This window comes from Anabrus simplex, chromosome 8 (genome assembly GCF_040414725.1).
Source record: "Anabrus simplex isolate iqAnaSimp1 chromosome 8, ASM4041472v1, whole genome shotgun sequence".
Lineage (NCBI taxonomy): Eukaryota > Metazoa > Arthropoda > Insecta > Orthoptera > Tettigoniidae > Anabrus > Anabrus simplex.
In genome coordinates this window covers 213,331,592-213,344,441 of record NC_090272.1, presented here as the reverse complement: position 1 = coordinate 213,344,441, position 12,850 = coordinate 213,331,592, and the positions used below count along the sequence as shown (strand labels likewise).

The 12,850-nt window shown below is 36.8% G+C and overlaps 1 protein-coding gene across 1 annotated transcript in view; it reads right to left on the bottom strand.

The window, feature by feature from the left end:
• Positions 1-12,850, bottom strand: part of LOC136878992 (cingulin-like protein 1) — a 217,113-nt gene that overhangs the window by 19,370 nt on the left and 184,893 nt on the right. Inside the window, exon 11 of the mRNA XM_067152662.2 lies at positions 11,470-11,643. Coding sequence (XP_067008763.2) covers positions 11,470-11,643 — 174 coding nt within the window. The remainder of the gene's footprint in view (positions 1-11,469; positions 11,644-12,850) is intronic.

Here is a 12,850-nt window from a genome sequence, read left to right as displayed (position 1 = left end):
CAACATACACGCAGGTTCATAACATATGGTGCAAGTAGGGGCAAAAGATCTTTGTAGGTCCACACCCCGAACAAATATAATTTTTTGTATTAAAAAAAAAAAAAAGAGTAAGAAGTAAAGCTATTGGCTGGGTAGGAACGCCACATTTACAATCAAACAATGAACATTATGGTTCCACATCTCTACACTCAGTACTCTATTTTGTTTATTCATGTCTGGCACGTTCATTGTTTATCTTTCGTTCGTGAAGCAACGTGTGTATTAGTGTGCCAGTCAACTCTTTCGCCACTATGGAACAAAGGAAGCGAAAGCAGTTTTCTTACAAAGAAAAATGTAAAATACTTTGGGAAGGAGAAATAGCGAAGAATTATGATATCAGCCCTTCAAAGTCGTGAAATTCCTTGCTAATGAAGACATCTTGAAGCACGCAGAGGTCCCAAATGTTGAACTCGCACCTTCGATTTTCGATTCGATCACTTAAGTTGCTCGAAGTTTTGTTGGATGCAAAATGCTGGCCAAAGTCATTCCTGCCAGCTGCACATGGTCGAGTGTGACCTCCAATTTATTGTCAAAGAGTGTGACCAGACAATAATGTTTAATAACCAAGTGCTTCAAAATAAAAGGCTTTGAATGGAAAATTCTAAATTCCCATGGAGGGAATTAGATATTTTTGACCAATAAAGCATGTCAAAAATATATCAGTTCTGACATGTTTTTGACATAAAAGGCTTCTACTAACATTTGTTTTAGAAAGAGTGTGATCTGCAATAATACTCTATTTATTTTACTGGTCCCCGTGCGCATGTTTTCATATATGTTGTTTGGTGTTTTTCACAACTTTCAGTGCACTTATGTTATGAGCCTCAGCATTTATTCATTTAGCATATGGCTCTACAGATACAACACACAATGATTTTGAAGAACGAACTATATATTTATATAGCTGTCTCTGGAAGCGTATGAGCAAAGTCACTGATATCGCCACTGTACTTTCTTTTTGGACATACGCTGATAATGTGCAGGATGATCTGCTTGGAGGCACCACAGTCGCAGTTAGGCATAGGAATTCTTTTCCACTTGCAGTGGAAATCTGCGCAGTTACCATGGCCCGATCGTATCCTGTTAAGAGTAGACCAGGTTTTCCGATGAAGCTCAAATCCAGGTAGCAGTGACGGTGCTACATGTGGCAAAGTTGACTCAGGCCTAGTATCTTGTCTTCCCTGCCATTCCTTAGTAATATTGAAGTTGGTATTCTTCAGTTCTATTGCAGTTCTTATTGGTGGATTTCGGGACCTTAGACGATTCAGATGAACAATGGCGATGTCGTCATGTATTGGTAACTGGGGATTATTTATTAATTTCCTAAATTCCCTGAGGAGAGCGTTTTTACGCCGAAGATTTGGTGGGGAGATATGGCTGAGAATAGGTAGACAGTATGTGGGTGTAGACCTTATTGTGCCAGTGACGAGACGCATTGTGGTGTTGAGCTGCGTATCTATGAGGTTGGTGTGAGGGCTATTTAGCCAAACAGGAGTGCAGTACTCAGCAGTCGAGAACACAAGTCCCAAAGCGGTGCATCAGAGTAAAGTTGCTGTTGAACCCCAAGTTGTACCACATAATTTTTGGATTACCCTGTTGCGAGTTCTTACTTTGGATTGGACGTTACGAAGGTGTTGTCTAAAGGAGAGTGTTCTATCTAAGGTAACTCCTAGGTATTTAAGGAATCTATTATGTCTCAATAGCTGATTTCCAATGTGCACCTGCAATTGTTTGTTAGCCATCTTGCTGTTTAGACAGAAGCAGCATACTTCTGTTTTATTGGCATTAAGTATAAGTCTCCACAATTTAAAGTACTGTACCAACACTTTTATGTCGTCCGTTAAGGTCATCTCGGATGCTCTATCCCCACAATGAGTGATACATTCTGGGTGAATACCATCCACACCTGGTGCTTTGCTTGGCTTGATATCAGCAATTGCAATAGTTATCTCATACTCAGTAAAAGGTCCGGAGTACTCCGATATATCTGGGACACTGTCCTTCAGGATTTTCAGATTCTTCTTTATTTGTTTCATGAATACTTTATCCCTGCTACTTTTGGATGTCGTGACTATAAGGATGCAATTTTGTTCGGGTGAATTTCTGAATTCATTCGAGCCTCATATTATTAAAAGGTGTGAAAGATACAAGAGAACAAGTATGGAAACCATGCAGAATAGGTTTTCATACTTATTCTCTTGTGTTTTTCACACCTTTTAATAATATGGTAGATATAGTAGATATAGTTTACACCGTAGCAGCGGATACATGACGTAAAATGCTCTCATGTCGGAAAAAGTCTTATTTATTGTTTCTATATGCTTGTTGAATAGTTTTTATTCGTATATTCAGTAATACTTTTTCTTGATTAACGCGTTCAAGCTATAATTATCTTCTTCTTCCTCTTTCTGTTACCTGCGTAACAATTTTTCCCTCTTGGGAAATATTTTCGAACTAGCCTCATGGCTGTGGAAAAACTGTGTTCTTAGAAGTGGTTCGCCGCTTCTTTATTTCTTCTTTTCAAAACTTATTGCTGGAAACTTCGCCGCTGAGAAGGTTATTTGTTGTCCAGCCGATCGTATGCACGTCCTGTCTGTGCCTGACTGTATTCTCCTGCACTCTAGTGGCGTAGGTATGTACTACCTCGCGAACTACGTTACCATTCAGGCGCTTACCCTCTGTGCACATGTGATCGTTGGGGCCGTGCACTGCGGAATCTCGGGAAGTCGCCATTGCTGTTTGGTGAAAAGGAAGAGATGGACGTGTGTGGCTTATCTCTCCCTAAGGAGATGATTTCTCCGAAAATGTTCGAGCCTGGTTAAGGTTACATACGTAGGGCTTTTGCCCTGGTGAATTCTGCAAGTTGTTTTGGTTTATTTTTCCTCGTCTGGAATTTGCATGTTATGTTTTTCTTCAAAGTAAGCAAGTAGCATATACTACCGAAGCCGTCCTCACAACTTCATCTGGATGAAACTGTAAGTGTTGTTACAACTAAACCTTTACTGATTTTTGGTGAAAGACCTGAAAATTTTCCTATGTGAAGAAAGTGTGTGCGACACTATGTAACTGGCGTCATCTAAAGACTAAGTCTTGCCTTGTGGAATTTCAAATTTTCGGCTTGTTAATTGGAACTTATAGCATGTGTAATTATGTCTGTTAAATTGGGGCTTGCGTACTGTGTGAAAGAACGTTTTGGATTCTTCGAAATCGTAATTGGGTAACCTAGTGTTTATTAATGGCTTTTCTAGGCCTAAAAGTTTTGTGCTAAAAGGCTATTATTTAACTGGAATAATTTAACAAGCGAGTCGCTTCAGGGATGTGGGTGTTACGTGTACAGTCTGTCCCGGTACCTTTTCTTCTTGCTTCTCTGTTTAATTTTTATTTTTAATTAACTTAATTAATTTAATTCTTCTTTTTGGGTTTTTGGGTTATTTTCTGCGTCTGTTTTCTTGGTCCTTTGTTAGTTTTCGCCTATTGTTGTTTGCGGGCTGTTGACCCATTGTTGGTCGTTGCCATGGGAATGCTAATGTTGTTGATGTTGTTGTGATGGTATTGATGATTTGTATTTGATGTGCCCGTGATGAATTCTGCCTTGTGCGCGGATTACCTTGGTCCATTTAATTTTTCTTTGAGATTTTAATTTTTCCTTTTGCTCATTTTTCCTCACGGTGTTTCGGTGCTTATTATTATTATTATTTTTTTATTTCGTGAAAAGTGCACGTAATACCTACCCATCCTTGCAGGGGGTCGTTTGACACATTCTGAAAAGGGGTTTTCAGTATCAATATTAAAAACGGTTTCTGTCAAGGTTGTTTCTCACGGTTGAAAGGATGTTAAAAAAAACTTTGGTACTGTACCAAGAAAACTTTTGGTTGTAAGAAAACTTGAGTTGATGAGGTGTTTCATTAATCTACATAATCTTACTAAGTCTTTTAAAAACTAAATAATTATTTTCTTTATAAACGGTCGACCGTAGGGTTTTGGTTTGAGTTTAAAATTTTTAAATTTTAATTTTATTTTTTCCAGCGAGGATTTTCTTTCTATTTGTTAATTATTTAAATATGCTGATTAAATACCTTTGGTTCCCCAAGGTGTTGGTGTTTTCCTTTAAAAGGGGTGATAATTTGATATGGCCAGGTGTTTTTTTTTATCCGCTCCTTTGGGGGCCCTGTTTTATTTTCTAATGGTAAGTGCCTTTTTTTCCCTTTTATTTGTCTTTGTCTAGCACGTTTCCACGTATCTGAACCGTGCCTTTGGTACACGGTCAGACCCTTGGTGCTGTCACTTGGGGTAATTATGCCTTTAATTGCTCTAAGTGTCACACTTTCGAATAACCCATTTGGAGTGTACGATGAATCAACTTTGGTTACTTTTCATTGTGTTCAATTTCCATTGCTTCCAAATTTCCTTCATCCTTTGAGTGTGTTGTTCCTTCTCTTCTTGAGTCCACTTTCTTCTAGTTGTTGGTTTCTTGTGCTCCTGAAAAGCTGTCACTGCTTCTGTATCTGACTGTATCTGTTTTAATTACAGCATATTTCACGTCTTTCTCAATTTCAATGAACCAGTTGGGTTTAGATTTGTAACCATTCAGAAGGTTGAAGATGCGCTTGGTTAGTCTGTTGTCATCCATTCTGTACAGGTGTCCAAAAAATTGTAGTTTTCTTTCCCTCATTACGTCAGTTAGTTTTTCAATATAGCTCTCTGTTTGGTCTTAACCTGTATTCTGCATTATTATTTTGTTTAGCTCCCTCAAAATTCTTCTCTCAACCTTTTCTAGCTTTTCGAGATCTCCAGTTCTTATTAGTTTAAGTGTTTCTGCCACATATAAATTTTCAGGTCTGACTACTGTTATATACATTTTTTGTCATGTGAAACATACATTCCATTTTGTGCACTCTAGTTTCTATAGCTGTTTTTTCCTTTGTGTCATTTGTTATCCACTCTCCTAAGTATTTAAAGCAATTTGTTTAACATATTGTGTTATCATGAATTGTCATATTTTGCAGGGCATCAGTGATGTTTGTCATGAACTCTTGTTTTTTCAAATTATACTTGTAGTCGTATTTTAGCTGCTTGTTTTTGTAATTCTCTGATTTGTTCTTGAGCATTATCCAGTGACTCAGTAATTAACACCATGTCATCTGCAAAAACTAGACAATCTACAGTGATTTTATTTGGATTTCTTCCTAGTTGAACACCTTTAGTATTGATGGCTTTCCTCCATTCTCAAACTATCTTCTCTAATGTGCAGTTTCAAACTACAGTAGAACCTCGATAATTCGAAATCGGTTAATTCAAAATCCCACGTAATTCGAAGAAGCTCTCATTCCCGGAAACATGAGATACAGTTTTGCATGTTATTTAAATTGTTTAATTCGAAATACGGATAATTCGTAATTCGAAGTACATTGTCGACCCCATTACCGAAATTCAGTCTTTTAATTCGAAACTGCCTTTACATTTTAAAACAATAGTATGTTACAGAGTAATTTCAACTCGAAATTTATCCGCGTCGTAATAGAACGCGTGTTCCGGAACGTGGAGGGGTAGCTTTCCGCACTTACACTCACTTCGGTGGGTCTACAGTGCGCTTCATGATTGCCAAGTTGAATGAAATCGGAATTCTTTTGTATTCAACCTTTTAAGGAACGCCGTAATATCACGCAACAGGCAGTGTGCGGGAAAACAGAATGCGCGAACACTGCCGATGCCGACAGTTGACGAAAAATCGTGGCTCATATAACAAATTCATAGGCACCGAACAATACTGTCATTGCCGATGAAACTGCATTGCTTTATTTTAATGCGAGCCCAAACGGTCTTATGGTTTTGAAGGAGAAAGTGCCAGCCGGGGAATCGTACAAGGGTCGGGGATGATGGTCATTGACGTCATTGTAGTGCGTTGCAATTGCAATGCACATAGAAGCGAGAAACTTTATCGCCTCGTCATAGAAAAGTTCGATAAGCTACAATGTTTTAAGGGCGTCGGGCACTTTCCATCCCAGTACAAAGCATCTAAAAATGCAAACAGTACAGATATCCAAAAAATAATGCATTTGCACAGGGGAACCAGCATAATTTATCCTCGTCTTTGAATTGTGTGATTTTTTTCCTTTCGTTGCGTGAGGTTATGTTCGTCAGTGATTTATCCAAGTGCATTATTTGAACATTGTAAATGCACCTTGTTGGATACATTTCGGAAATAGCTTTTCCATGGCATTGGAAAGGTTTAAACTGTGAATCGAGGTGATTGCATGTATTAATGGGTCTTAGAATACTTTGAGACGCGGCAAGTGTTTACATTTCTGAAGTACGAGAGAAGTGCCATGGCGGGAAATCGTACAAGGTTTGGTTAGAGTCATAGGAAAGTTTGATTTTAAGGGCATCGGGTCCTTTCTGTATAACTACAAGGCATCTAAAATGCATACAGTATAGTACTCCAATGAATAAAGCACTTGCACATGGGAGCTAGCATAGATTTATCCTCGTCTTTGAATCGTGTTTTTTTTTTCGTTCTTCCGTCGCGTGAGGTTATATTTGCCAATGAGATACGCAAGTGCATTATTTGAATACTGTAAATGCACATTTTTGTATAAATTTAGTAAATATTTCTTTTTTTATGGCATTTGAAAGGTTTAAACTGAATCAAGGTTAACTGCATGCAGTAACAGGCCTTAGAATATTTCGTAACGTGGCAAGGGTTGGTACTTCTGAATTGCGAATTGGCGGTTAATTCGAAATCACGCAATTCGAAGTCCGATTTTTGAGTCCCAACGACTTCGAATTAACGAGGTTTTACTGTATCTTCTCTAAAGCGCAGTTGAAAAGCAGAGGTGACAAACCATCTCCCTGTCTTACACCTGACTTTATTTCAAAAGGTTTTGAGAGTTCGCCCCTAAATTTTACTTTGGATGTTGTGTTTGTTAACGTTGCTTTAATTATTTCAGTTGTTTTATTAACAAGTCCTAATTCCTTTATAATGTCAATTAGCGTCTTAGGGTCTTAGAAGTGCCATGGCGGGAAATCGTACAAGTATAGTCACTGTACTGCTGTTGTAATGTGGACGGAAGCGAGAGACTTTCTCCCTTTTGTAATCTATCAGTTTCATGTCCGTATTGATACTTGGTATTCACAATCACAAAGAATGGGTACCATCCACCTAATCAATACTTTATTATGTCTTGTTACTATGCAGTATCGGTTTCGACCTTCACAAAAGTCCTCCTCAGCTGGTCATGAGATCTAAAGCTAACTTAATGTCACATGATATGTGTGATAATATTAAAATATATAAAATATACAATGATACGATGTGTCTTCTGGTTTAAAAAGCAAGCGTCGATATCTATGACATGTATATGTTACATAAAATTCTGGTGTACTGTTCGTGAGTAATACATAATTTGGTGAAATACAATTTCTACACTTAAAATGTTTATAGCATTCTTGAGGTACACTGAAGTTTAGTTCATATTGGTGAATCCTTGCATACGTTCATTGGTATGTTTGTACTAAGCATTCTAGAACATTCTAGGATATGGATGTGATAACAACTAATAAAATATAATGCATTAAAATACGAAAAAATGTTCACAGTATTCTTGCAGTACGCTTAGGAGTAATATTAATGTTGATAAAGCATTATGTACATTCACAGGCATGTTTGTACCAAGCATTCTAGAACAAGACATAATAAAGTATTGATTAGGTTGACGGTACCCATTCTTTGTGATTGTGAAGACTTTCTCTCCTCGTCATAGGCAAGTTCGATAAGCCACAATGCTTTAAAGGCATCGGGTACATTCCGTGCAAGCACAAGGCATCTAAAATGCATATAGTACAGTAATCCAATGAATAAAGCACTTGCACAGGGGAGCCAGTATAGATTTCTCCTCATCTTTGAATCACGTTTTCTTTCTTTTGATTTCATTGCGTGAGGTTATGTTTGCCGGTGAGTTATCCAAGTGCATTATTTGAATACTTTAAATGCATCTTGTTGGATACATTTTGGAAATAGTTTTTTCCATGACATTTGAGAGCTTTAAACTGTGAATCAAGGTTAATTGCATGCAGTAACGGGTCTTAGAATATAGACGCCGCAAGGGTTGGCATTACATAAAATCAGCTTCATGGTCCGTATCGCACTTCAATAGATTCACAATTAAGTATTTAATTTATTTTCCATCTAGTCGATACAATGATTGCTTAAGGCAATTTTTAATGGTCAAAAGTGGTACATGTTTCGTATATTATCAACATCTTCAGCCACACAACACTGTTTAGATGAAAAATATATAACATTGACAAAGTAATGCTTTAGAGGAAGTGTCCTTAAAATTAACATAAGATTGACAAGATTAAAACAAACAAATAACTCAAGAGAAAATATATAAATTATTTCTACAATAGAAAGCAGTCGTCAAGGAAACACTTGTACAATATTCCATAGAGAAATTGTCCTAATAAATATTCTTTTCGTAATAATTCATGAAAAAAGATCAATTTATAAATTAAAAATTATACAATTTATAAGTAATTATCGAAACGAAGAAATCCTGATATCACAGTGCGGCTCTTATTATTAATGTAGATGAAAATATAACTAATTCCTAGTTGTCAACTCTTATTAAGCCTGCTTTCCTTTGGAACAGTAACTCCTGTCATTCTTTCACAGTTTTGCGCCGGGTGTAATATTGATGATGCAATCTTCCTTGCTCTTGCACCTGAGGAGGTGGAGGAGCGGGGGATATAGGTGTGTCAAGAACTTCCTTGCTGTCACCTATAGCTTCAACTGAGGAGGAACAAGTTGTAGGGCTATCTGTAGGTGGAGAAATTCCAATTCTTTTTTCGTGATCCTTCTCAAGTTATATTTTCATCTACATTAATAATAAGAGCCGCACTGTGATATCAGGATTTCTTCGTTTCGATAATTACTTATAAATTGTATAATTTTTAATTTATAAATTGATCTTTTTTCATGAATTATTAAGAAAAGAATATTTATTAGGACAATTTCTCTATGGAATATTGTACAAGTGTTTCCTTGACGACTGCTTTCTATTGTAGAAATAATTTATATATTTTCTCTTGAGTTATTTGTTTGTTTTAATCTTGTCAATCTTATGTTAATTTTAAGGACACTTCCTCTAAAGCATTACTTTGTCAATGTTATATATTTTTCATCTAAACAGTGTTATGTGGCTGAAGATGTTGATAATATACAAAACATGTACCACTTTTGACCATTAAAAATTGCCTTAAGCAATCATTGTATCGACTAGGTGGAAAATAAATTAAATACTTAATTGTGAAGGGTTGGCATTACCGAAGTACGTGTTGGCGGTTAATTCGAAGTCTGATTTTTGCGTCCCAACGACTTCGAATTAACAAGGTATTACTGTATGCGACACCTGATCAAGCACATCCATGCCCCCTACAGACTCATTACAGTAAAGAATGATGTCAATTTTCATCCTCTTCGATAATGACATCTGCGGTATGATACATTGTTCAAAGAAGCACAACGCATTTTCCTTTCTTAGGTACACATGATACGAAAGAATGATTATTAGTGAATCCAAACGCGGAACTTTCTTTTCCTCCTGGATCATGTATGGCAAACATTCTTTAGGTATGAAGACCTTGTCCTGCCTAATGGTACCCACAACTGTTAGACAATTGTGGAGTAAATTATTATTTGCCAAATCCATTCTGTAATATTCCTGTGACTGCCAAAAAAGTGTGAACTAAGTTGTGAGACAACACTGAAACCATCATTTGTACTTATCTTACCCCCTTCTTTTCCCAAGTATGACAATCTTCTCAATGGTTAGAAATTTTTAGACACACAAATCCAAAAAGTTTTGATTCTGTATTTATCCGGCTTTTAACTCATATAATGCTGAAATTCAAAACGTCCTCAGAAAGGAACTAACTGATCATCCACTGTAAGATTCTAGTCTGGAAGGTAATATTTGCCAAGATTGCGAATTATGGCTTTCCATATGTCCTTAAAAGCAGAAAATTTGTCCTTTCCTTTTTCACTTCTGGTAGACCTGCCATCAAAACGCAAAAACATCAACAGTTCCTCAAATCTCTGACGACTCATTGTTGCACGAAATACGGGTGGTCCGTACCTTTTGCTCGACAGGTTGCTTTTCAAATGACCTGCAGTGATGAGTAGTTCAATCAATGTTCTCAGCTCAACACTGTCACATTTTTTCCAGCATTTTTTATATCCTTTTTCAGTGTAAACATGCTCAGCTCCTGTGTTGGTATGAAGGGCAATATTATCAAGTATATCTGAAGTGAAGTATAAGTCAAAACTGTTTATAGGAGAGTGAACTGTTTTCAAAGGTGGCAGCTTGACAACTCTAGTCTGAGATTTGAGGATGTTATGCTTCCTTGCCTTGCTTTGTTCTGGAGGGTGCACATTTCAAACAAAGGGCACTTTTTCCCCCACATACACACTGTCTATTGGTTGAAGTATCAATATCAGTATCAACAACTTCACTCACATCGTTTATTTTACTCACTACACTGACATGATTCTCCTCCTCACTGCCCTTTTTCACCAATTTCTGGTATATAGCCTGAGTCATGTTCACTGAAAACACCCTCACTCGAATCATCCTTACTATATAAAATCACACCAATTTCAGCTCCTGTCAGTTTCCTCTTACTCATTTTGAATGAAAGGTTACTTGTAAGAGTCAGTTATTACTTGGGTACTGTTACAATATAAACTAGCACACTGTCGCAACAGAACAGCCAACAGAATACTGCCGATACAGTCTAGATGGGCCAGACAGTACCAGACAAAATTTGCGAGTCCATTAGACTCAGCCTGGGTGTCAGCGTAACAATGTGAAAATAAAGCGCTTAATAATAAAGAATGACTAATAAAATAATGAACGAAGCCAATATATTATAAAAACATGGTATTCATGAGCATAAATAGGAGAAGTTCATGCAAAGAAAAGGAAAGAGTAAACAGTACAAAATATGTCGAGATGAGCCTGAGACACTCCCGTTAGGTCGAAAACAGGCTTACACTTTTGTTTAAATATGAAACTTTTACACAGTATATATAAAAAATATTACAAAACATATAATTAATATATTTCCCCCTCCTCAAATTTAAGCCTAGTTATTCAAATCAAATTCATCAAATGCATTAAGAATATTAGTCTCAGTTTATCAATTACTAAAGACCCGTCACAAAAGACACCCTCCACGTAGCTAATGAAGGAATTACTTCTGGATGAGTTGGCAATATCCTGTATTTTATGAATTTCAAAGGCAATCTCACAATCTTAAGGGCTTATATTGGCAAATCTTCTGATTTCTTTCCCTATTTCACATAACACACTTTACATGTTAGAGCAAACATTAAATAAGCAAGTACTGTACTTTTTTTCTTATACATACGTTTCAATTTGTCGATCAAAGAGCGTAAGTACAAGTGAGGAGTTGAAATTTCACTCCTGTAGCCGAACACGTTGCTGAGCATATTCTTGAGGCCCATCACTTTAAAGATGGGGTTAGGGTACTTTGTTGAGTGGTGCAGCAGCAAGTAGACAATGCACTCGACTAGAGGGATATCTGAAATATATGACACAATACTGAAGTTCTCCAATAAATACAGAGCAAGAATAGGTAAAAATGCTTCATACAACACTAATTACTTCTTGTTTAGAAAATACAACAGTCTATTAGCTATTTTACAATTATAAATTTAGTAATGTACCTTGTGCTTTAATGTTAAAAATTTAGATAATAATAATAATAATCATAATCATAATAATGGCGTGTAGCCTCCGAAGAGGCCTGCTGCAGGTCTTTCGAGTGGACGCTGTAGAGGCAACCTGCACGTCTGAGGATGGGGCCCTACCTACGATGAATTCTAATCTGGAAACAACACACACATCCAGCCCCCAAGCCATTGGAATTAACCAATGAAGGTTAAAATCTCCAACCCGTCCAGGAATCAAACCCAGGGTCCATAAACCAAAGACTAAAACACTGACCATTTAACCACGGAGCCGGACAGCATTTAGGTAATTCAGGCATAGAAATGCTATAAAATGACAATAATACGAAAATAATTTTGTAGATTTATGTTTTGTGGAGTTAATCTAGGGAAATTTTTATGCTTCCCGAAGATTTTGCTCCAAGTCCTTGGAAGAGAAACTCACCCAACCTTGACTCTAACGGTTCTATTGGGCCATGAAAGCATTAAACTAAATAATAATAATAATAATAATAATAATAATAATAATAATAATAATAATAATAATAATAATCATAATAATAATCAGTACTACAGTACAGTCATGGTGGAATCTGTGGAAGAGTATTAGGAAGGGAAAAAATAACGAAATACCTGGTGGAATGACAGGTTAAAGTTACAGTCCAATGAAAGAAACATGCATGGGAAAAATGGCTGAGAAACCAAACAACAGAATGCAAGGCAAAATATAGGAAATAGAAGAAGGAATTCTCCAAAGTGGTTCAAGAAGAGAAAGCTGCTGGAAAAAAATTAACAGATTCTTTGCAAGAGGAACTAACAGGAAGCAAACACTCTTGTTTCAGTGGTAAAAAAAACAAGAGGAAGTGATGACAGAGCAGAGACGGGGAAGGTACTCCGAGCAACTCTACAACACACTATACAAGAGGGTAAAGTGGAAGTATCAGATTCATTGTAAACAGAAGATAAAGAAAATGAGGTGTCCATGGGAGAGATTGAGTGGGCCACTAAAAGGATGAGACAAGGCAAAGCACATTAAGAGGAAGTACAACTAGGTAATCA